The sequence below is a fragment of the Somniosus microcephalus genome, chromosome 28 (assembly GCF_052327205.1).
Source record: "Somniosus microcephalus isolate GS21.2 chromosome 28, FLI_Smic_1.0, whole genome shotgun sequence".
Classification (NCBI taxonomy): Eukaryota; Metazoa; Chordata; class Chondrichthyes; order Squaliformes; family Somniosidae; genus Somniosus; species Somniosus microcephalus.
In genome coordinates this window covers 47856840-47880099 of record NC_141014.1, presented here as the reverse complement: position 1 = coordinate 47880099, position 23260 = coordinate 47856840, and the positions used below count along the sequence as shown (strand labels likewise).

Below are 23260 nucleotides of genomic sequence, written 5' to 3'. Positions count from 1 at the left end.
CGCAGCTAGAGTACTGCGTGCAGTTCTGGTCACCACATTACAGGAAGGATGTGATTGCACTAGAGAGGGTACAGAGGAGATTTACGAGGATGTTGCCTGGGCTGAAGAATTTTAGCTATGAGGAAAGATTGGATAGGCTGGGTTGTCCTATTTATCCCTCAAATAAAAACAGAAAATGCCGGAGACACTCGGCAGGTCAGGCAGCGTCTGTGAAGAAAGAAACAGAGTCAACGTTTCAGGTCGATGACCTTTCGTCAGAACTGGAAAAAAGCCGGAAATGGAACAGATTCTTAAGCAAGTGAAGAGGCTGGGAAAGGGGGGAGGGGAGGAAAGAACAAAAGGGACGGTCTGTGATAGGCTGGAAGGCAGGAGAGATTAAGAGACATTGAGAGATATTCAAGGCAAAGGGAGATGGTAATGGGACAGGTTAAGAAACAAAGGATGGCTCTAGATGAAGTGTAAATTGTGCTTTCTTTTAATATTAATCCCTCAACCAACATAACAAAAACAGATGATCCAGTCATTATCACAGTGTTGTTTGTGGGAGCTTGCTGTGTGCAAATTGGCTGCTATGTTTCCTACATTACAACAGTGACTACACTTCAAAAAGTACTTCATTGGCTGTAAAGTGCTTTGAGACTTCCGGTGGTCGTAAAAGGCGCTACAGAAATGCAAGTCTTTCTTTTCCCTAGTCTCATTCTTTTGTATTTTCCCACATTATATGCCATTTTCCACCCAGCTATCCCGATCCCTTTGTATTTGTAGGTCCGCCTCACCCCCATTATTAGATTCATGCCAGCTTTAAATGATGGTTAACTGTGTATGTGTGTTTTTGTAATGTTATAAATATTACCTTTTGCACGAGTACATTCCATGTCTTTGACATGTACTGGGGTAAGTCTGGTCTATCCGCCGGGGAAAGGATGTTGGAGTTAAGCTGACAGGATTGGGGGGATTGCAGGAAGAGAGAGGCAATCACTGTGTGTACTCTTTTTGAGCAACCCATAAACAAAGAGACTAACTAAACTCAAAACATTAAGTGAAACTTAACAAATCAAGTTGAAATTTGGTTGCTGGGTGATGAATCACTCCAGTCCCCACCGGTCGCAGGAGGCCTCGAGCGTGCCGGGTTCACCGCGTGCTCCATCTCCAAGGACACCCGGGCACGAACATGGCCGCGGAAGAGAGGCAGGCAATCCGGCTGAACGACCCCCCGGACCAATTGATGGCTTTTTTAGCCAGGCCCAGGCCGACACGGGTGACCGTAGATCAGGAGCGTGGGACTGAAGTGCAACCAAAAAAAGCGAGGAGCAGCCCCTTCAGGTAATGAAAGAGGGGCTACAACCTCTCACATTCTATGTAAACGTGAAACACGGACTCCTCCAGGCTGCAAAAAATGCAGGCGGCCTGGGAGTCCGTGAACCTATTTAAAACCATATTGCACAGGACCGCTCCGTGCAACACCCTCCAGGCCAAGTCCCCGATGGAACAAGGGAGGACTCCCGCGTAGAGAGCCCTCCATTGGGGACCTCCGCCACCGCCGGTCAGCAAGACGCCACGCCATGGCGTGTGCAGACAGCAGACGGCAAAGTGGAGTGTGTGTGCAGGAGCAGCCCGTACAGGAAACTCCTCCGCGCGGAATGAAAAGGCACGGAGGGTCTTTCCTCGAGACGGCGCAAGTTGTGAGGAGCCGGTTCCCGAGGAGAGTTTCGGGGCCGGGCGCCGATTAGGAACTCCGTCTGAACGGGGGTGAGCTCGGAAGGGATCGCCCCCGTGCTTAAGCCGCCGTGATACACCTAGTGGAGCCGGGGCCCAGTGCCACTTTCACTGACTCGATGGCTTTGACTGCGAGCCGGACGTTGGCCCAGGACAGGCGCCGTGCCAGCTCCTCCGGCGCCATGCAGACCACTCCTCCGCCATAGAGCAGATACCCGACTCTGGTCACCTTGCCAGGCACAGCCCTGCACGCCGCCAGCCACCCGAACCCACAGTCGTGGAGGTGTGGATTCCTGAGCAACGGCTCCCGCAGGAGAGCCGCCGCTCCCGACGGGGGGAGAGTTCCGCCTGGAAGCGACATAGTTCCAAACCCATAGCAGTTCCTGGTAGAAGACAGGCAGCTCCCGCAGGCTGGCACGCATGCCGCCCACTTTCACAAACAGGAGCTGCGTGGCGTAATTGAGGCGGTGCAGCTGGTGGAAGAAATACGTCGCCAACGCACACCATCTCAGAGGACACAGCCCAGCGTAGCTCTTGTCTGAAGACAACCAAATGTTATCAGAAAATAAGCAACCACTCAAATTTACAAGGAGACAAAATCCAGTCCAATGTTGGACAGTTTATTTACAGTTAGTGACAGTTGATATTACAGAGCCCAGGTCTCACAGCTCTTTGTACAAAGTCACACAACCCATCATTCCCTGAAGGACAGGGTCTCCCACACAATTATATAAACACGAGTACTGAACACAATAAGCTTCAGTCACTCTCCCCCAGGGTGTGCTTGTCAAACAAGTACTCTCCCATGCCATTCTCAGGGGCTCCCAGTCTCTTCAAGTTGGTGATGTGATCTCCAAGCTTCTTGATTATCTTCACTTGCTCATCCAAGTAGTGGGTCTCCAGGAAGTCACACAACTGAAAGAAACAAAAAGTGAAACTAGTTATGGCCAGTAGCAGATATCAAGGAACATCCAAGCTCCCCCCACTTCCTCTAGAGTTGGGATTTTAATCCTCTTGGACTGGAGGATAGTCAAGTGGTGTAATTGAGATGATGTAAATTTGCTCAAATGATCTAGTAATTCCTGTACAATAGATGCTTAGATCCTGGAACCACTGCGACACACTTATTCTCAATGTCCACATAAGGCCAACTATCCCATCCTCACCCCAACCCCCTTAAGAACCCAGGAGACACCCCAACACAAAGCGATTGGGCATGTAGATTGTTGAATCGGCTCAAGGACAGCAAGGTTCCACCACCTCCAACATACCCAAAGACCCACCAAGAACTTACATGAGGGTCAGTGCTCCCAGTGGAGAGTTTGTGCAGATCCAGCAGACTCTGGTTGACATTCTTCTCCATCTGCAGAGCTCTCTGCATCACCTCCAGACCATTGCTCCACTCATCCTGCTCTGGTTTCTGAAGGTGAAAGTCACAGTTCACTTACAATGAATTAAACAAAAAAGACACAAGACAGCACAAGGAAAACAGGGGTGAAAAGCAGCCAGAAATCCATGTTACCATGAACCAATGTGTCACAGGAATATAGAATGACAGCATTAAGCCACCAGAACCATGGATTCAAATTGGAACTAATTGCTTTAGAAAGTATTGGAAACAAGGGGAACCCGACAGAAGGCCACTCATTTATTGAATCCAACCTTGATGTCCTCCAAGATGATTCGGCCTCCACGCCGATTCTGGAATTTCATCAGTTTCTCAGCATCCTCGTGTTTCTCATGTGACTGCTCCTTGAGGAACTCGGCAAAGTGACGCAGGGCAACATCATCCCGGTCAAAGTAATAGGACTGTGGAGAGAATTTTAAACAGCTTCAGCAGACCTAGATCTTCATATACAATGCAAGATTATATTTACTCCTAGTTAGCTAGTGAGTTCTTAATCTTGCAAAAATAGATAGAACCATAGAAGATAGGAGCAGTAGTAGGCCATTCGGCCCCTTGAGCCTGTTCCAACGTTTAGTGAGATCATGGCTGATCATCCAAACAAGTACCCTGTCCCTGGCTTCTCCCTTGATCCTGAAGATACCATTGGTTAACTAGCAAAATGCAATTCACTTCACTAATCTGAACATGTTGGCCAGCTTCTCCTCCCAAGAACCAGGATGAAACAGTCAACCAACAAATAAAAACTATAAACTACAGTTCAGGATTATATTTCATGACCAGTCAAACTAAACTCTACTGCTGGATAAGTAGTCCCTCCTCTACTTCCAGTCAGTCAGTCATTCAGATGAGATGTTAAACAGAGGCCCTGTCTGTCCTCAGGTGGATGTGAAAGATCTCAAGGCACTACTTCAGAGAACAGGGGAGTTCTCTCCAGATTCCCAGGCCAATATTTATCCCTCAATCAAAACAGATGATCTGATGAGTCTCATTGTTTGTGCAAGCTTACTGTGCACAAATTGGCTGCTGCATTTCCCACATAACAGGTGACTTCATTGACTACCTCCCAAAGTGCCTTGTAGCCAAAGAGATCTAGGCACAGTGAACAAGGCTTCAACACCAGAATTCCCAGAACTTCACTTCCAGTTAAAGAGAAAGCTAGTGAGGACCTGCCATCATGTCACTCACTACAGTCACCCCACTGAAACTGAACTTTGTTTCATATCAACAAGCACCAACAGTCACTTGACCAGGTTTGTGCTCTTCTGTTACAAACTCAGGCAGCAGCTGAGCTAGTTCCATATATTAAACCTGCTCAACAGAGTGCAGCTACTACAAGGAGCAGGCCATCAACACAACAAGCTCACCCTGAAGTACTCACTGCTCAAACATTGCTTCCCCAGGTAAGGAAGTCAAGAGAAATATAGTTGAAAGCCAGTTCATGGAACTACAGAATGTCCAGCTTTTAAGAATACAGCAACAAGGAATACAAGACTCACCATGGAAAGATAAACATAGGAGGAGTAGAGCTCCATGTTAATTTGCTTGTTGACAGCATCCTCACAGTCCTTGTGGTAGTTCTGACGTACTTGGGAGGCCATCTTCACTATTTCCTGTTATACTATTACTGCTCACGATCACCTAGAAAGTTCAAAAACTAACCCTTTCTAACTCAAGCTCTTGTATTTATACTACTGGGACAGCCTGCATTCAAACAAGGAATGACATCACCAATGATGATTGACAATCCCTGAGAGCCAATCAGGAATCTTTCCTGAATCCAGGCACCAATTAACAAAGGAGAGGGGGTGTGGGGGAGGAGGGGGGGGGACCCAGAGCCAATCAGAGCTATGGAAAACCGGCAGGTTTGGGAGATCAGTCTCGGTGATGTCACTGCTTTTGGGTTCCTTGACCTTCTTCAAATCGGAAAGTCTCTCGTTGTTTGATGCTCTCATTTGAATTAAATGACAATTTGCTGCTTTTCTAAAGCTCAAGGTGCTGAGAATCATCCTTCGCTATCGATGAATTTTCCTACAATCGTTCCTTCATCGTCGCTGGGTAAAAATCCTGGAACTCACTGCCTAACAGCATTGTGGGAGTACCTTCACCGCACGGAGTTCAAGAAGGCGGCTCACCCCCACCTTCTCCAGTGCGACTCGCGCCGAGCAATACATTCTGGCCGTTGACAGCGACGCCCACATCCCGTGAATTAATATTCTAAAAATGGAATAAATTGATTGGAAACATCTTTGTGTGTTATGGAACATACACCAGAGTATTATTCATTTCACATTTTCAGATTCTGTAGAACCGGGACCCATGAGGCTTGACTTTCCATTAAATATTTCTCCCCATCACACAATCCCTTCGGATGTAAAGACAGAAATTTCTCTTCCAGAAAAAACAGGCAAGTTCCCGATGGCGGGGAGTCCAGAACCAGGGGTCACAGTCTAAGGATAAGTGGGAAGCCATTTAGGACTGAGATGAGGAGGAATTTCTTCACCCAGAGAGTGGTGAACCTGTGACATTCTCTGCCACACAGGGCAGTTGAGGAAAATTCATTAAATATATTCAAGAAGGATTTGAATATATTTCTTGAGGCTAAAGGGATCAAGGGATATGGGGAGAAAGCAGGGACAGGGTACTGAATTTGGATGATCAGCCACGATCTCATTAAATGGCTGAACAGGCTCGAGTTGCCGAATGGCCGACTGATGCTCCAATCTTCTATGTTTCTCTGTGTATTTTCTAGCCCGTCACTCGGGGAGCTGCTACCAGGGCTGTGCTTCTTTGTAGTCAGACTGCAGGAAATGTATCGGCACGGAGCGGGGTGAACGTCGACCTCATAGATTTTGTGAGATGCAAACAGTTACCATTAGTGCCGTTCTGACCTCAGTGCGGGGAGTGCTTGCAGCCGAACCGCACCCGAGTTCAACGTGTTAAATTGGTATAGAACCTCGGTTAGACTACACTTGGAGTACGGTGCACGGTTCTGGTCTCCATAGAATCATAGAATAGTGCAGCACAGAAGGAGGCCATTCGGCCCATCGAGTCTGTCCCGGCTCGTTCAAAGAGCAATCCAGTTAGTCCCACTCCCCCGCTCTTTCCCCAGGAACCTGGAACTTTTTTCTACTTCAAGTATTTATCCAATTCCCTTTTGAAGGCCACTATTGAATCTGTATCCACCGCCCCATCAGGCAGCGCATTCCCAATCCTAACCACTCCTTGTGTAACAACGTTTTTCCTCCTGTCGCCTCTGGTTCTTTTGCGAATCATCTTAAATCTGTGTCCTCTGGTTAGCGACCCTTCAGCCATTGGAAACAGTTTCTCTTTATTTACTCTTTCGAAACCCTTCATGATTTTAAACACCTCTATCAAATCTCCTCTTAGCCTTTTCTGCTCGAAGGAGAATATTACAAAAAGGATATAGAGGCACTGGAGAAGGTGCACATTTGATTTACAAGGATGATAGCAGAGCTGAGAGGTTATATCTATCAGGAATGACTGAACAAGCTGGGGCGCTTTTCTCTAGAAATAAGAAGGTTGAAGGGTGACCTAATGGAGGTCTTTAAAATTATGAAGGTGTTTTGATAAGCTAGATGGAAAGAAAATGCTTTCACTTGTGGGGGAGTCCAGAACTGAGGGCCATAAATATAAGATAGTCACTAATAAATCTAACAGGGGATTCAGGAGCAACTTCTTCAGTGGTGAGAATGTGGAACTCGCTACCACATGGAGTAGTTGAGGCGAAGAGCAGAGATGCATTTAAGGGGAAGTTTGGAAAGAAGGGAATAGAAGGATATGCTGATCGGATTAGATGAAGAAGGGCGGGAGGAGGCTCGTGTGGAGCATAAACACCGGCACGGAGCAGTCGGGCCGAATGACCAGTTTCTGTGCTGTAAATTCGATGTAATTCTTAAAACACGGGCGCCTGTAAAGTTTTTCACATCGAGTGAGCTGAAGACTTTGTTTTGTCTGAAACATGAAGCCATGAAACCCGTCAGCACGCAAACCCATCCCGACTCGTAGAATTGCGGCTCATCATCGTGTGAAATGTGGGGACTCAGATACCCCAGAAATGCCTCCGAGAGATGCAAAGACATCAACGTGGAATGGCTGAAGATGGCAATTTCATTGCACCCGCTGCAGTTCTCAGCTAAGTTCCTAAATTAGCTTGTAAACACTGGCGTGTTGCAGCTGCAGCATCATCAACGGATGAATCCATTCCTGGGGGTGAAGGACACAAATGGAGATGCAGTCGGATTTGGAAAGGATGATTGCTATTTGGTATGAACTGCACAATGGGCCTGAATACCAATCAATACATTTATGGAGGAGCTGCCGGTATTGGGTTTATACATTGATGGAACAGGCAGGGAGGGGGAAGAGAGTTTCAGGAGAAGTATCTATTTAACTTGGGGGTTTTACTTTGTGCATTTAATGAAATACATTTACTCCTTCCGGAAGGATTATATTTTGTGGAAATACAGTTCCGCACGTATTCCTCGTCCTCCAATACCTTACCCAAGACCATGAGTGTTGGCAGGTTAGTCAAACATGGTGGGGGAGGGGGAATGAGAGTGGTCCCAGAACAAAGCCCAATAGGGTACTCACAGTTTCCCAGTTAGATATTTTCAAATTCTCTACCCCAAAGGGCTGTGGATGCTGAACTATTAACTATATTCAAGGCTCAGATAGATTTTTAGATTGTAGTGTGATCAAGGGATATGGAGATCGGGCTGGAAAGTAGAGGTGAGATTGAAGATCAGCCATGAGTTTATTGAATGGTGGAGCAGGCTCAAGGGCCGCATGGCCGACTCCTGCTTCTAATTATGTTATGTGGATAGCAAGCCGATATGGCAATTGTTGATTCTCCTCCACCACCACTTCAATTGTAATCCCCTTATCATGAGTTCAATGAGCTCCAACATTGCTGGTCTGTGCAGCAGTTATTTGTTTCTCTGCCCAGAAAGGCTATAGCGGCAGTGGTGAGTTTGTTAACGGAGTTACCCCCGCTAATGACTGATGGGGATCTGTAGCAGTTTACAGAATACAAACTGCTCTTCCCCAGGGAAAATATAATTCTTAGAGAATGCGAAACCAGAGCTTTCTCTTCATTGGACTGAAATGACAGAACACAGTCACAGCAAATCATCCTTGTGTTTATTATAACTTGTATTTCATTGTAATGGCTAAATTATAACTCTCCAAGCTCTCAAGGGCAGGGGGAATATTCATCACCATGGCAGCAAGTACTTCTATTTAACTGCCTAGAGCCCAAGCTTTGGAATACCCTCCCTAAACCTCCTTTAAGACTCTAAAACCTACTTCTTACCAAGCTTCAGGGGTCCCTGGTCCCATTAGCTCATTTGGCTGAACACACCTTTGTACATTAAGCTGTTGTATTACAGCATTGCAGTTTGTTTGCAACACAAGATCGACAAATTTCTTAGAAATACATTGATATTCTAAGTTAAATAGATCAAAATTACCCTGCCAAAAAAATAAATAGAACTGTTCCCATTGGTGGGAGGGTCGAGAACCAGAGGACACAGATTTAAGGCGATTGGAAGGGGGCCCAAAGACAACATGAGGAAAAACTGAACGCAGCGAGTGGTTAGGATGTGGAATGCACTGCCTGCGAGGGTGATGGTGGCAGACTCAATCTCTGTTTCCAAAAGGGAATTAGACAAGTACCTGAAGGATAAAATGGCAGGGCTCCACAGAAAGGGTAGGGTATAGTACTAGCCAAAGTGCTCCTGCAGAGAGCCAGCATGGGCTCGACAGGCCGAATGGCCTCTTGTGCTGTAACCATTCTATGACCAAATCCCATGACAACACTGCTGCACAGCCCAGTGTAATACTGGAAATGTAACCAAGTTATGTTAACTGGAACAAAAACCACTAAAATTTACAAGGAGACAAAATCCAGTCAAATATAGAACAGTTTATTTACAGTTAGTGACATTTCACATTAAGAGCCCAGGTCTCTCAGCTCTTGCACAGTCACAAACCATCATTCCCTACAGGACAGGCGTCTCGCACACAATTATAAATACAAGTACTAAACACAATAGGCTTCATCCCTGCAGTCACTCTTCCCCCAGGGTGTGCTTGTCAAACAGGTACTCCCCCATGCCATTCTCAGGGGCTCCCAGTCTCTTCAGGTTGGTGATGTGATCTCCAAGCTTCTTGATCATCTTCACTTGCTCATCCAAGTAGTGGGTCTCCAGGAAGTCACACAACTGGAAAGAGAGGGAAACTAGTTATGTCCAGCAGCAGATTTCAAGGAACATCCTAGCTTCCCAAAAGAGTTCAATCCACTTGGACTGCAGGATAGTGTTGTGGTGCAATTGAGATTAATGGAATTACTGCATCATTAGATTAAACTTCCTGCAGAATAGGGGCATAGATCCTAAAATCACTGGGACACATTCACTGGTCAATGTCCACAGTAGGCCAACCTCCCACCACTCAAAAACCTAAAAAGGCACCAACACAAAGCTATTGGGCGTGAAGATCTTTTGAATAGGCTCACGGTACCACCACCTCCAACTTAACAAATGCCCACATTACAGCTTCAAGAACTTACATGAGGGTCAGTCCTAACAGTGGCGAGTTTGTGCAGATCCAGCAGACTCTGGTTGACATTCTTCTCCAGCTGCAGAGCTCTCTGCATCGCCTCCAGACCATTGCTCCACTCATCCTGCTCTGGTTTCTGGAAAGGGAAATTCAGACAATTCACTGTACAATGGAATAAACAAACAAACAAACAAAGTATTGAAGGAAATTAGAGGTGCAAATATCTAATGTTACCATGAACCAATGTGTTGGAAGAAAATAGAACTACAGCATTAAGCCAACACAACTACTGGAGTCAAATAACAGATGTAGTTAAGGGGAAGCTAGATAAGTACTAGGGAGAGGTGTATAGAAGGATATGCAGATAGGGCTAGATGAAGCACAGTGGGGGGTGGCTCGTGGAGTATAAACTCTGTCATAGACCCACTTGGCCAAATGGCCTGTTTGTTATAAATTGGAACCAATGGCTTTAGAAAGTATTTGAAACAATCAGTCTACGGGTCCCAGACAGAAGGTCACTCGTTTATTGAGCCAAACCTTGATGTCCTCCAAGATGATTCGGCCTCCACGCCGATTCTGGAATTTCATCAGTTTCTCAGCGTGCTCCCGTTCCTCGTGCGACTGCTCCTTGAAGAACTCGGCAAAGTGACGCAGGGCAACATCATCCCGGTCAAAGTAGAAGGTCTATGGAGAGATCAGAAAAGTCGTTGGGTATCCCATGGCAGATCTATCATGGGTATTGTACATAAAGCCAACCTGGATTTTGCTTTAATTCAAAGGGTTCAATTCTCACTGAACTTGTGGTACATGGAAACTAGCACCGGCCTACTTACTTCACTAACCTGGTAGCAAGTGGACAATCTTACCCCTAGCAATAGGGAAACTGGCCAATGGAAATGGCAAAAGAACCAGAGGCTACAGGAAGAAACTCAAGTGCATGCACTGCCTGAAAGGATGGTGGGAGCAGATTAAATAGTAACTTGCAAATATTGGCCCAGATCTATTGCCAAGGGGCACTAGAAACAAACCCATTAAAGTAGAGTCTAGTCACAGTACACAATTCATGTGGTACATCAAAGAGGAGAAACTAGTCTGAATCTTACTGGCTACATTCATCCCATGGAACTAAAATTACCACAAGCAGCATTAATTTGGCACCTTCAACACTAATCAAGGCATTTCAGAGGAGAACCACATACCAAGGAATAAAGGTTCATAAACCTTCAGAATTTGAAGTGCTTGGTCAAGGTCAAGAAGTAGGAAAGCAGAGGAGTTAAGGGAGAGTTCCCGAGTAGGGTCAAAGTGGCTGACGGATTTACCACCAGTACGGCAAAGGGAGTTAGCGAAAAGACAGAAGGGCACAAACTGAGAGTTAAAACTAAGGTTAATATTAGGAACAGGAGTGGGCCATTCAGCCACTCGAGCCTGCTCCACCATTCAATTTGATCATGGCTGACCTGTAGCTTTACTCCATCCCCCTTGAGGCACTTACCCAAGAAAAGCATCTGTCTTGAAAGCTCCAATTGTCCCAGCATCCACAGCTGGGGGGAAAAGCAGGTAAAGAAAAAAAAAAAGTGTTCCAGATCTCCACCACCCTTGTGAAAAAGTGCCTCCTGACTTCCCTCCTAAAAAGGGCTATTTCTAATTTTAAGATTACATCCCTTTATTGCAAAAGCAAAGTAGGGAAAGGCCATGGAGTGATTTAGAAGTGAGGATAACAATTCTGATTTCCACACATTGGAATACACTCTGCATTCAAATATAAACTTCAACAACACACTCAAGAGCCCAGGAAAGAGAGTCATTAAGATACTCAGAATATGGTTCAGTTACTGCAAGGACCAGAGAGGCAGTTTGTTAATGGACACACAAAATGATAAATTGCATTATATTTTAGCTTTAAAAAATGAATTTACTGTGCATAGATTGAGGGGTGGGCTAGACACAGCACAGAATTTAGTAAAGTAACATTACATAGTCTCCATTGTGAAGTGGTCAGAAATACAAGACTCACCATGGAGAGATAAACATAGGAGGAATAGAGCTCCATGTTGATCTGCTTGTTGACAGCATCCTCACAGTCCTTGTGGTAGTTCTGACACACTTGAGAAGCCATCCTAATTATTATTTTTTGCTAAATCTAAACTTTGTTGAAGTAAGAAGCTGGAATTTAACCAACCCCCCAAACTCCTACTATTTATACCGCTGGATAATCCAGGGCGTGGCCGCCTAGATGATGAGTGACATTCCTCAATACCCAATCAGAAGTGGCAGCCTCTCTCAGAGCACCAATCAAGTAAAGGGAGGAGGGGAGATGACTCCCAGAGCCAATCAGAACTTTGAGTGCATAATTGGGCTGGAGAACCAAATTTTAATTTGATTATTAAGGTTTATTTGAAGTTTTATTGGTTTATTACAGTTTTATTGGTTTATTTACAGTTTTAATGGTTTATTTACAGTTTTTATCTCTCTAAATTTATGGTTTTACCAAAAGAGGAACCAAATTTTAATTTGATTATTAAGGTTTATTTGAAGTTTTATTGGTTTATTACAGTTTTATTGGTTTATTTACAGTTTTAATGGTTTATTTACAGTTTTTATCTGTCTAAATTTATGGTTTTACCAAAAGAGGAACCAAATTTTAATTTGATTATTAAGGTTTATTTGGAGTTTTATTGGTTTATTTGGAGTTTTATTGGTTTATTTACAGTTTTATAGTTTATTTACAGTTTTTATTTGTCTAAATTTATGGGTTCACAAAAAAGAGGATCAGAACTTTGAAAAATGAGTGTCATTGGCTGACAGGGCAATAAGGACCCCAAGGGCAGGGGATGGTAGCCTAGTGGTTAAGTTACTGAACTAGTCATCCAGAGGCCTTGAACTAATGATCTGAAAGACCTGGGTTTAAATTCCCACAACAGCTGGGGAATTTAAATTTATAGAAAAAAAAGAAGCATCCCAATCGCCCTGACTTTTCTCAAACACAGTTTGAATATCTGGAATCACAGGCTTATCTTTAGGCTAATCGATTGGGACGATTAAATCATCAATCGGAAACACTTAAACCATAAGTGGCCCCTTTTTAAAGGGGCACAAACATTAAGTTCCAAATTATGACAAAACCAACATAAAAACCTTTAAAATTATAATTGAGTTCCCTGGATCCACTCTGCACTCCAGTCCCTCTGGTGCCCACCGGTTATGGAAAGCCTCAAAGGGAACCGTCAGACACCGCGTGCTCCCTCTTCAGGGACACCCAGGCATTGGTTGTAGCCGCGGAAGGGAGGCGGGCAGCTGGAGCGAACACCCCCCCCATCGACCGCGCTCTGCCTGGACCAGTTGAGGGCCACCTTGCCCGGGTTAATTGAATCCTCCGTTGTTTGCGAGTCAGTGTCTTTTTAATAGTTCTGCGTGGTTCAGTGGGTTGGTCATTTTCAGGTATCTGCGGGTTTGAGGCAACATCCAACCAGATCAGTGAGTCTGCAAAGCGGGTCAGGAGAATTGAAAGAGCGTGTGATGAATGTGACAAACACAAGCGCTCAGAAGTAAGAGAGGAAATAGCAGAGGCTCTGACCATCATTTTCCAATTTTCTCTGGCAGAGGACTGGAGGACTGCTAACGTGGTACCGATGTTTGAAAAGGGACCATGTACAGCAGTCACCTCAAAGCACGGGAGAGGTACCACCAACGCTGCCTCTGCAAGATCCTGCAAATCCATTGGCAGGAGAGGCGCACCAACGTCAATGATCTCGCTCAGGCCAACATCCCCAGCATCGAAGCTTTGACCACGCTCGATGAGCTCCGATGGACGGGTCACATTGTCCGCATGCCCGATACGAGACTCCCAAAACAAGCGCTCTACTCGGAGCTCCGGCATGGCAAGAGAGCCCCAGGTGGGCAGAGGAAAGGCTTCAAGGACACCCTCAAAGCCTCCTCGAAAAAGTGTCACATCCCCACCGACACCTGGGAATCCCTGGCCCAAGACCGCACAAAGTGGAGTCGAAGAATCCGGGAAGGCGCCGAACACATCGAGTCTCTTCGCCGGGAGCAAGTGGAAGCCAAGCGCAGGCAGCGCAAGGAGCGCACGTCAACCCAAGCACCCCACCCACCCGCCCCTTCGACCACCGTCTGCCCCACCTGTGACAGAGACTGTAGGTCCCGCATTGGACTCATCAGTCACCTGAGAACTCGTTTTTAATGTGGAACCAAGTCATCCTCGGTTCGGAGGGACTGCCGAAGAAGAAGAAGAAGAAGTTTAAAAATGGAGAATGGGATAGACTGAATAATTACAGGTCAGTCAGCCTAACCTCGGTGTTGGGAAAATTATTGGAAACTGTAGTGTATATAACTGTTCTACCTTTAAGAGAACTATATTAGGTGTGGCACTACTTTATCCTGGCTGGGGTATAATGTAATACCGACGGTGACCACACCGGTATATAAGTGCTGTGGCAGAACTTATTGGGCAGATTCGCCCTGACCTTCGAATAGTAAAGTCCTGTTTAAGTTACTCTTGTAGTCTGTGTATTACTTCGCTATACAACCCACAGACTTTACAGTGGCGACGAGTTCGATCTTACCCTGCGGCAACAATACTTCTGAAGAAGTAAACGAGTGTTGAGAAGAGGCACCCGCCCTCGTCGTTTTGCTGAGAGAAAACTCGAGTCTGCAGACCAAGAAAGGAGGAAGATTTCAAACACGAAGTCTTCCATCAGCAACAGGCACGGATTGTCCCTTCTGCCACGGTGGTGAGTGAGCCGATCAACACGAGAAGCAAGTCGGCCACGGTGACTGTGAGTAAAGGGAAAATAGAAACAAATAAACGGAGGATAAGGGCGGTGCACTCGACCACGGTCGAGGGGGAAAGGAGCCGGACAGAAGTCGGGCCCAGAGGCGCTGAGACTGGGGCAGCGTGGAGCAGAAGCCGCGGTACAAACGGGCCGGGGAGCGTCGTGAGACGACTAGACCGCGACGGCGAAAAAGGCCGGACAAATACCGCGACCACGAGGCGCTGCGACCGGGATCGTAAGGCGCGGGAAGATATAAACATAAATAAGCCACGGAGAACTCAGCCGCAGCCGGGGAGGAAAGCACCGGACTGCGAGAAGCTGGGAGGCGCGATTGGGGTGAAAAAGGCCAGACAGTGACTGAGGCCACGAAGCGCTGCGACCGGATCGTAAGGCGCGGGAAGAGATAAAAATAAATAAACCGCGGAGAACGCATCCGCAGCCGGGGAGGAAGCACCGGACTGCGAGAGGCTGGGAGGAACGATTGGGTGAAAAAGGTCGGACAGTGACCGAGGCCACGAAGCGCTGCGACCGGGATCGTAAGGCGCGGGAAGAGATAAAATAAATAAATCGCGGAGAACTCAGCCGCAGCCGGGGAGGGAAGCACCGGACTGCGAGAGGGCTGGGAGGCGCGATTGAGAGCCGCGCGAGTGGGAGAGACAGAGCCCGAGCGAGAGCCGCGCGAACGGGAGAGACAGAGCCCGAGAGAGAGCGAGCGAGTGCCGCGCGAGCGGGAGAGACAGAGCCCGAGGAAGACTGAGCGAGATCCAGCCCAGCGGCTGAAACTGTTCGCCGTCAACGGGTTGTACCCAGCACCGGAGAGACAGAGCCCGAGCGAGGGAGACTGAGCGAGATCCAGCCAGCGGCTGAGACCGTTCGCCGTCAACGGGCTGTACCCAGAGCCGGTTGCCCGGCCGAGAGAAGGGAATGCGCTGAAGCTGAAGCGCAGGCTGCGAACCCCGAAAGCCAGCGGCTGTCGCCCGAGGGAAAAGCTTACCTCTCCTGCCAGGGGAAGAAAAGCGGGAACCGCCATCTTGAAAGTGGGCGGGGAAAGAAGATAAGCGCGGGAAACCGCGGGAAGCCGCCAGTAGGCGGAGAAAAAGACAGAAGCGGGAACCGCCATTTTGAAAGGGGCGGGGAAAGAAGATAAGCGCGGGGAAACCGCCATCTTGGAAAAAAAAGAGTTAAAGAAATATTTCGTTGTTGTTTATCAGGGAGGTGAAGATGCCTAAGCGTGGTAACATCAACGATTTCGATTCCGAGGTAGAAGATTGGGCCACGTATGTAGAACGCATTGAGATATATTGTGAGGCCAATAAAATAGAGGATGATGATAAAGCTATAACCTTGCTAAACTCGATGGGGGCGAAGACATACGGGCTATTGAAACATCTTCTAGCACCAGTTAAACCGGCGGATCAAACCTTCGATAATATTGTTGCTGTTCTGAAGGATCACTTGAACCCCACACCGCTGATGTTGGCGGAACGATTCAAATTTTATGCGAGAACGCAACGGAAAGAGGAAAGCAACGCGGAATACTTGGTCGAACTGCGTAGGCTAGCGAAATACTGCCAGTTTGGAAGAAATCTGACAGAGGCATTGCGAGACAAGTTCGTGTGCGGGTTGTCGAAGGAAGGAATGCAAAAGCGACTGCTCGAAGAGAACGACCTTACACTGGATAGGGCTGTCCTTATTGCAGCATCACACGAAGCCGCAGCGAAAGGAACTGCGGAAATGCAGCTGAAGGCAGCGGTCCTCAGTGTGGATCAAATTACTTCGGGTGCAACGAAATGTTATCGTTGTGGGAAGACAACACACGACCAGAACCAATGCTGGTTTAAAAACCAGGACTGTAGGAAATGTGGCAAACTGGGTCACATAGCGAAAGTATGCCGGTCAGGGAAGAAGACCAACAACCAAAAAAAAAAAAAGCCATCACAGGAAAAGTACAACAAAGTACACAAGGTGGTTGAGAAGAGTTCAGATGAACAGAATTTGGATTCAGACCCAAGCGGCCAGGAACTGGGTAGTCTGAGAATTCATAATGTGAGTAAGGAAGCTGACCGACAAACTATCTGGGTCATGCTAAAAATAGCCGGAGTCCAAGTGAGAATGGAATTGGACACTGGATCAGCCCTATCAGTCATAAATCGAAGGGATTACAACCGGCTATTCTCACATATACCCTTGAGAGATACCAAGTTCGTATTGCAGACATACACGGGGCATAAAGTATACCCCATGGGAAAGATAAGAGTCAAGGTGAGAGACAGGGGCAAAGAACACCCCGGAATGGACTTATACGTACTACCTGAGGGAGGACCACCACTTCTAGGACGGGAGTGGATCAAGAAAATAGACATGGAATGGCACTACCTCAAAGCAATAACGAGTGAGGACTCGGGGCAGACAATCAGCTCAGACTCTGAAACGGATGACGATAAGACCAGCCCAAGCATGAAAGACAAGTCTAAAATGAACTTGCTGACTACGGTTGGTAGAACGAATGTGGGCATAAAGGCTTATGCTCCAGAGGAGAACAAAGTTTCAGAACAGAATTCCTCTGAACAACAACAACATAGCTTGACAGAGAATTCTGAGTCTGTTCAAGTTACAGACATATATATTACTGAGGAACATCGAGCTCGAACGCAAACTTATTTCAGATTACGACAGCAATTAGAACAATTGAATTGCCGTCTCGAGCAAGAGATGAAAGCAATGAAAAAGTTCTATGATACCGAATGGGAGAATCTGGAAAGACAACAGAAGCAGCTGGGGAAGAAAAGGGAGCAGGAGCACACAAACCGTCTGCACGAGGAGGCCAAACGAATCAAAGCTGATTCGGCTTCTGAAGGGGCGTGCTCCAATCCGGTGGAACAAGATGGGCCGCAACTGAAGGCGCTGGTTAGCAGGTTGCAGGCAGAAAAAGCTGAGTTGGTCGACATGACTTCCGAGCTCCTACTGAAGTTGGGTGCAGCATCACCGGACGATTCATTTGTGGAAATTCGAATGATGGGGGCTGCGGATGATGGCGAAGTAGAAGCAGCAAAGGAGCCCCAGGACAAGGTTCTAAACAGCCCTGCAGCTAATGGAAAAGGGATGAGGACAGAAGAGTTAACAGTCAGCCAACTCGTCCAGGGCAAGGTTATAAACAGCCCTGTAGTTAATGGAAAAGGGATGATGGCAGAAGAGTTAACAGTCAGCCAACTCATTCATATGCTGAGGGATAAAACTCTAAAATGGGAAAAACTTAAATACGAGCCTCAATCTTCAAAGGGAAGGGAGCTCTCAAAAGTCATTGGAAGAGCTGAGGTGGCAACCCAGACTGAGAAGTCTGCAGCAGAACAGCCCTTGGATGCCAAAAGTACGCTGACGCACGGCAATGTAGAACAACAGAATACTGAAACAGCTACTTCAGTAGAGGGATTGAATAGTCCGATCAATCAATCTCCGAATGAAGTTGAATTATTGAAATCACAAATGAGGTCATTAGTAAAAGACTTGCAGGAAGCCCAGAAAAAGCGGGATGAATCTGAACGCATGATGAAGTCTCTTCAGGACAGATGTCGGGATTTGGAACAAAAGTCGGCTAACGTCCAGCTGGGTAAGGAGCAAATAGAAGACCCTCTCGCGGGCCTAGCTCAGGACGACACCGAATATTACCATGATCTGTTGAGTGACACTGAATATTACGAGGACCTGGTCTGCCCAGCTTGTGCCGAGAACTCCCAAAGTGCCGAAATCAGGATGAATCACTTAAAGTCTAAGGAACATAGGGAGATGGTGGCGTTACAGCTGGTAGCTGACAATGGAGCCCCGAGAGTCTCCAAGAAGCAAAAAAGGAAAAGACGAAGCAGAAGATGATAACCATCTGAACCATTATTACCTCTACCCGATCACACACGTGGTCCCCCGAACGGAGCCAAATCAGTTGGAAAGTAGGAAAATTTCCCAAGGCAATCCAACTGTTTTTTGTTTGTTTTAAAAAGTCAGCAATGCTGGTTCAGAAGTGATGGAAGTAAAGCTGTTAAGTCTAGGGAAGGACTATGGGATGAGTCCCTCTAGCAAGGTGACCCGACTACACCACGGAGGCGTGGTCCGGACCGAGTCAAGAAGATCGGAGACTGAATCTGTGAACTGTTTCCCGCAGAGACTGAATCTGTGAACTGTTTCCGCAGAGACTACCTCTGTGAACTGTTGTAACATGAAGTTGGATATGTTATGATGTTATGTCAATGGGGAATAAGTATGTTGTAAGCTAAAAAGGGAGGATTGTAGTGTATGTAACTGTTCTACCTTTAAGAGAACTATTGTATGTAACCGTCCACCTTTAAGAGAACTATTTTAGGTGTGGCACTACTTTATCCTGGCTGCTGTATACTGTAATACCGACGGTGACCACACCGGTATATAAGTGCTGTGGCAGAATTTATTGGGCAGATTCGCCCTGACCTTCGAATAGTAAAGTCCTGTTTAAGTTACTCTTGTAGTCTGTGTATTACTTCGCTATACAACCCACAGACTTTACAGAAACATTTCTGAGCGACAGGATAAATCTTCATTTAGAAAGACACAGATTAATCAGGGACAGTCAGCATGGATATGTTAAGGGAAGGTCATGTCTGACTAACTTCATTGAATTGTTTGAGGAGGTAACAAGGAGGGTCGATGAGAGTAGTGCGTTTGTTGTAGTCTATATGGATTTTAGCAAGGCTTTTGATAAGGTCCTGCAAGGCAGACTGGTCACAAAAGTAAAAGCCCATGAGATCCAAGGCAAAGGGGCAAGTTGGATCCAGAATTGGCTCAGAGGCAGGAAACAAAGGGTAATGGTCGAAGGGTGTTTTCGTGACTGGAAGGCTGTTTCCAGTGGGGTTCCGCAGGGCTCAGTAATGGGTCCTTTGCTTTTTGTGGTATATATCAATGATTTAGACTTGAATGTAGGAAGTATGATTAAGAAGTTTGCAGATGATACAAAAATTGGCTGTGTGGTTGATAATGAAGAAAGCTGAAGACTGCAGGAAGATATCAATGGACTGGTCAGGTGGGCAGAACAATGGCAAATGGAATTCAATCTGGAGAAGTGTGAGGTCATGCATTTGTGGAGGGCTAACAAGGCAAGGGTTAAATGGTAGGACACTGAGAAGTGCAGAAGATCAGAGGGACCTTGGAGTGCATGTCCACAGATCTCTGAAGTTAGCTGGATAGGTAGATAAGGTGGTTAAGAAGGCATACGGGATACTTGCTTTATTAGCCGAGGCATAGAATATAAGAGCAGGGAGGTTATGCTTGAAATGTATAAAACACTGGTTAGGCCGCAGCTAGAGTACTGCGTGCAGTTCTGGTCACCACATTACAGGAAGGATGTGATTGCACTGGAGAAGGTACAGAGGAGATTTACGAGGACGTTGCCTGTGCTGAAGAATTTTAGCTATGAGGAAAGATTGGATAGGCTGGGTTGTCCTATTTATCCCTCAAATAAAAACAGAAAATGCCGGAGACACTCGGCAGGTCAGGCAGCGTCTGTGAAGAGAGAAACAGAGTCAACGTTTCAGGTCGATGACCTTTCGTCAGAACTGGAAAAAAGCCGGAAATGGAACAGATTCTTAAGCAAGTGAAGAGGCTGGGAAAGGGGGGAGGGGAGGAAAGAACAAAAGGGAAGGTCTGTGATAGGATGGACGGCAGGAGAGATTAAGAGACATTGAGAGATATTCAAGGCAAAGGGAGATGGTAATGGGACAGGTTAAGAAACAAAGGATGGCTCTAGATGAAGTGTAAATTGTGCTTTCTTTTAATATTAATCCCTCAACCAACATAACAAAAACAGATGATCTGGTCATTATCACATTGTTGTTTGTGGGAGCTTGCTGTGTGCAAATTGGCTGCTATGCTTCCTACATTACAACAGTGACTACACTTCAAAAAGTACTTCATTGGCTGTAAAGTGCTTTGAGACATCCGGTGGTCATGAAAGGCGCTATAGAAATTCAAGTCTTTCTTTTCCCTAGTCTCATTCTTTTGTATTTTCCAACATTAAAATGCCATTTTCCACCCAGCTATCCCGATCCCTTTGTATTTGTAGGTCCGCCTTGTAAAGTCCGCGCCTCACTAATACACGGACTTCGGGAGAACAGTTTAACAGGTACTTTACTGAACAAGAGGCAGCTTCAAACTGAAACTACAGAAGCCTGCTAGGGCCTTTTATACAGGGGTGGTCACTGCCGGTACTGCAGTCTAAGACCAGTTATTCCCTTAAAGGTACATACACAACAATTCCTCCCCTTTTAGATAAACAGCACATAACATTCATTTCCCAACTAAATAATAACTAATTACAATTACAATTTCCTCAGTAATATATACATCAACTGAAATAGTCATTTATAAGTTCAGTCTTTGAAGAGGCTTCCTGATCCGGACTGGATAGCGCCTTTCTTGAGTATCCTGTTCTGGCGGTGGAGTCAATTCTGGCTCATTGTCATTGGTTGGTTCGTCAGCTTCCAATACTCCTGCTTCTGAGGTAGACGCAATCTGTACTTCGGGCTCATTACCAGGTGCACATGCTTGTGGTACAGGCTTGGCTTGTTCCTGTGTCTCTAGAATCTGGTCAGCATGGCGTCTCACGATGCTCTCTCCAACGTCCACTGTGTACATTAGTGGTCCCTGCTGTGTGCATATCGTGCCTGGCTGCCATTTTTCTGTTCGGTAGTCGCGGGCCAAGACTGGTTGCCCTATCTCGAAGCTCCCGGTTGGCTTCTCATTTAAGTGCTGGAACTGCTTATCCTCAACATCTCGTCTTATGTTTGGTTTGAGCAAATCCAAGCGACATCTTAGTCTCCGGTTGAAAAACAGTACGGCTGGAGTTTGGTTGGTTACTGCATGTGTCGCATTCCGGTAAGCAAACAGGAAGTTATCCACCTTGTGTTGCAGTGGCATGTCGTCATTATACATTGCCTTCGTGGCCTTTTTAAAGGTCTGAACAAACCTCTCAGCCAATCCATTTGTGGCTGGATGATATGGGGCAGATGTGTAATGTTTCACCCCATTATTCTTCAGGAACCTCCGGAAATCCTCAGACACAAACTGTGGGCCATTGTCGGAACAGATCTGTTCTGGTAACCCATTCCTGGCGAAGATGGTCCTTAGGACTGCAATAGTTTTCTCCGTGGTGGTGGAGGACATTTTAATGACCTCTGGCCATTTCGAATGGGCGTCCACAGCGATTAGAAACATTGAGTCCATAAATGGACCAGCGAAATCAATGTGTACCCGTTGCCATGGAGATGAGGGCCACTCCCATGGATGTAGCGGGGCCTGTGGTGGAGCATTTTGGACCTTCTGGCATCCTGTGCATCTCTTGGTCATATCCTCGATTTCTTTATCGATTCCCGGCCACCACACAAACGCCCTGGCTAGGCTCTTCATTTTTACCCCCCCCCAGATGACCCTCGTGAAGCTCACTGAGTACTCTATCTCTCAACTTGGGTGGAATTACCACTCGGGATCCACACATCAAGGTTCCCCGGCACACTGACAGCTGTTCCCTCCTTGGCGAGAATGCTGGCAACAGTGAGTCGCCATATGCTGGCCATCCCTTCACCATCAAATCATAGACCCGAGAGAGTGTCGGGTCATTTCGGGTTTCCTTCTCAATACTTGCGTTTGTAACAGGCAAACATTCGACTATGGTCGCATGGAACATCTACACAGGGTCCACTGCAGATGCTTCTTCCGCCGTAGGCAACGGTAGGCGCGACAGCCCATCAGCGTTTCCATGTTGTTTCGTACCTTTGTACTCTATGTCATACTGATGTGCCCCTAGAAAAAGTGACCATCTCTGCAGCCGTTGTGCCGTCATCACCGGAACGCCCTTCTTTGGGTTAAAAATTGAGACCAGGGGCTGATGATCAGTCAGTAGGGTGAATTTCTGCCCGTGCAGATAGTGATTGAACTTCTTCACCCCCCACACCAGGCTGAGGGCCTCCCGTCAATCTGGGCGTAGTTACGCTCGGCTGAGGTTAGCGAGCGCGATGCAAAGGCTATTGGCCTCTCTGAACCGTCACGGAATTTGTGTGACAGCACCGCTCCAATGCCGTAAGGTGACGCATCACATGCCAACCGAATCGGTAGTGTTGGGTTGTAGTGGGCCAATACTTCTTTTGAAGTGATTTGGCATTTATATTCCTGAAAGGCACGCTTACACTCATCACTCCATTTCCATGTTACACCAGTTTGAAGGAGGGCGTTCAGTGGGTGCAGAATTGTAGATAAATTCAGCAAGAACTTATGGTAGTAGTTCACCAACCCGAGGAACGACCTCAGTTGCGATACATTTTCTGGTGCTGGAGCCTTGACTACAGCCTCAATCTTGTCCGGCGACTTATGCAACCCTTCCCCATCAATCATGTGGCCACAATACGAGATTTGTCTCCTGAAGAACTCGCATTTGGGACGGTTGGCTCGTAGCCCATATTCCTGCAATCTCGTGAGCACCTGTTCCAGGTTGGCAAGGTGTTCATTGTCATTTTCGCCCGTAACCAGGATGTCGTCCAAATAACACTGGGTCCCCGGGATCCCTTGCAGGACTTGTTCCATTGCCCTCTGCCACATAGCCGGGGCCGATGCTACCCCAAATACCAGTCGATTGTACTGCTAAAGGCCTTTGTGAGTGTTTATCGTGAGGTATTTCCTAGATGCTTCTTCCACCTCCATTTGTAGATACGCTTGAGCCAGGTCAGTCTTTGTAAAACGTTTCCCTCCAGATAGT

The 23260-nt window shown here is 46.7% G+C and overlaps 2 protein-coding genes across 2 annotated transcripts in view; both read right to left on the bottom strand.

Moving 5' to 3' along the window:
- Nucleotides 1-2281: 2281 nt before the first annotated feature.
- Nucleotides 2282-23260, bottom strand: part of LOC147099788 (ferritin heavy chain-like) — a 32567-nt gene continuing 11588 nt past the window's right edge. Inside the window, exon 3 of the mRNA XM_085969379.1 lies at nt 2282-2631. Coding sequence (XP_085825505.1) covers nt 2476-2631 — 156 coding nt within the window. The 3' untranslated portion in view covers nt 2282-2475. The remainder of the gene's footprint in view (nt 2632-23260) is intronic.
- Nucleotides 8588-12112, bottom strand: LOC147099789 (ferritin heavy chain B-like). The gene is made up of 4 exons (XM_085969378.1): nt 11718-12112; nt 10241-10387; nt 9714-9839; nt 8588-9366 (listed from the first exon to the last, which is right to left on the bottom strand). Exons 1-4 carry the CDS (start codon nt 11817-11819, stop codon nt 9214-9216), a joined length of 528 nt encoding a protein of 175 aa, XP_085825504.1. The 5' UTR covers nt 11820-12112; the 3' UTR covers nt 8588-9213.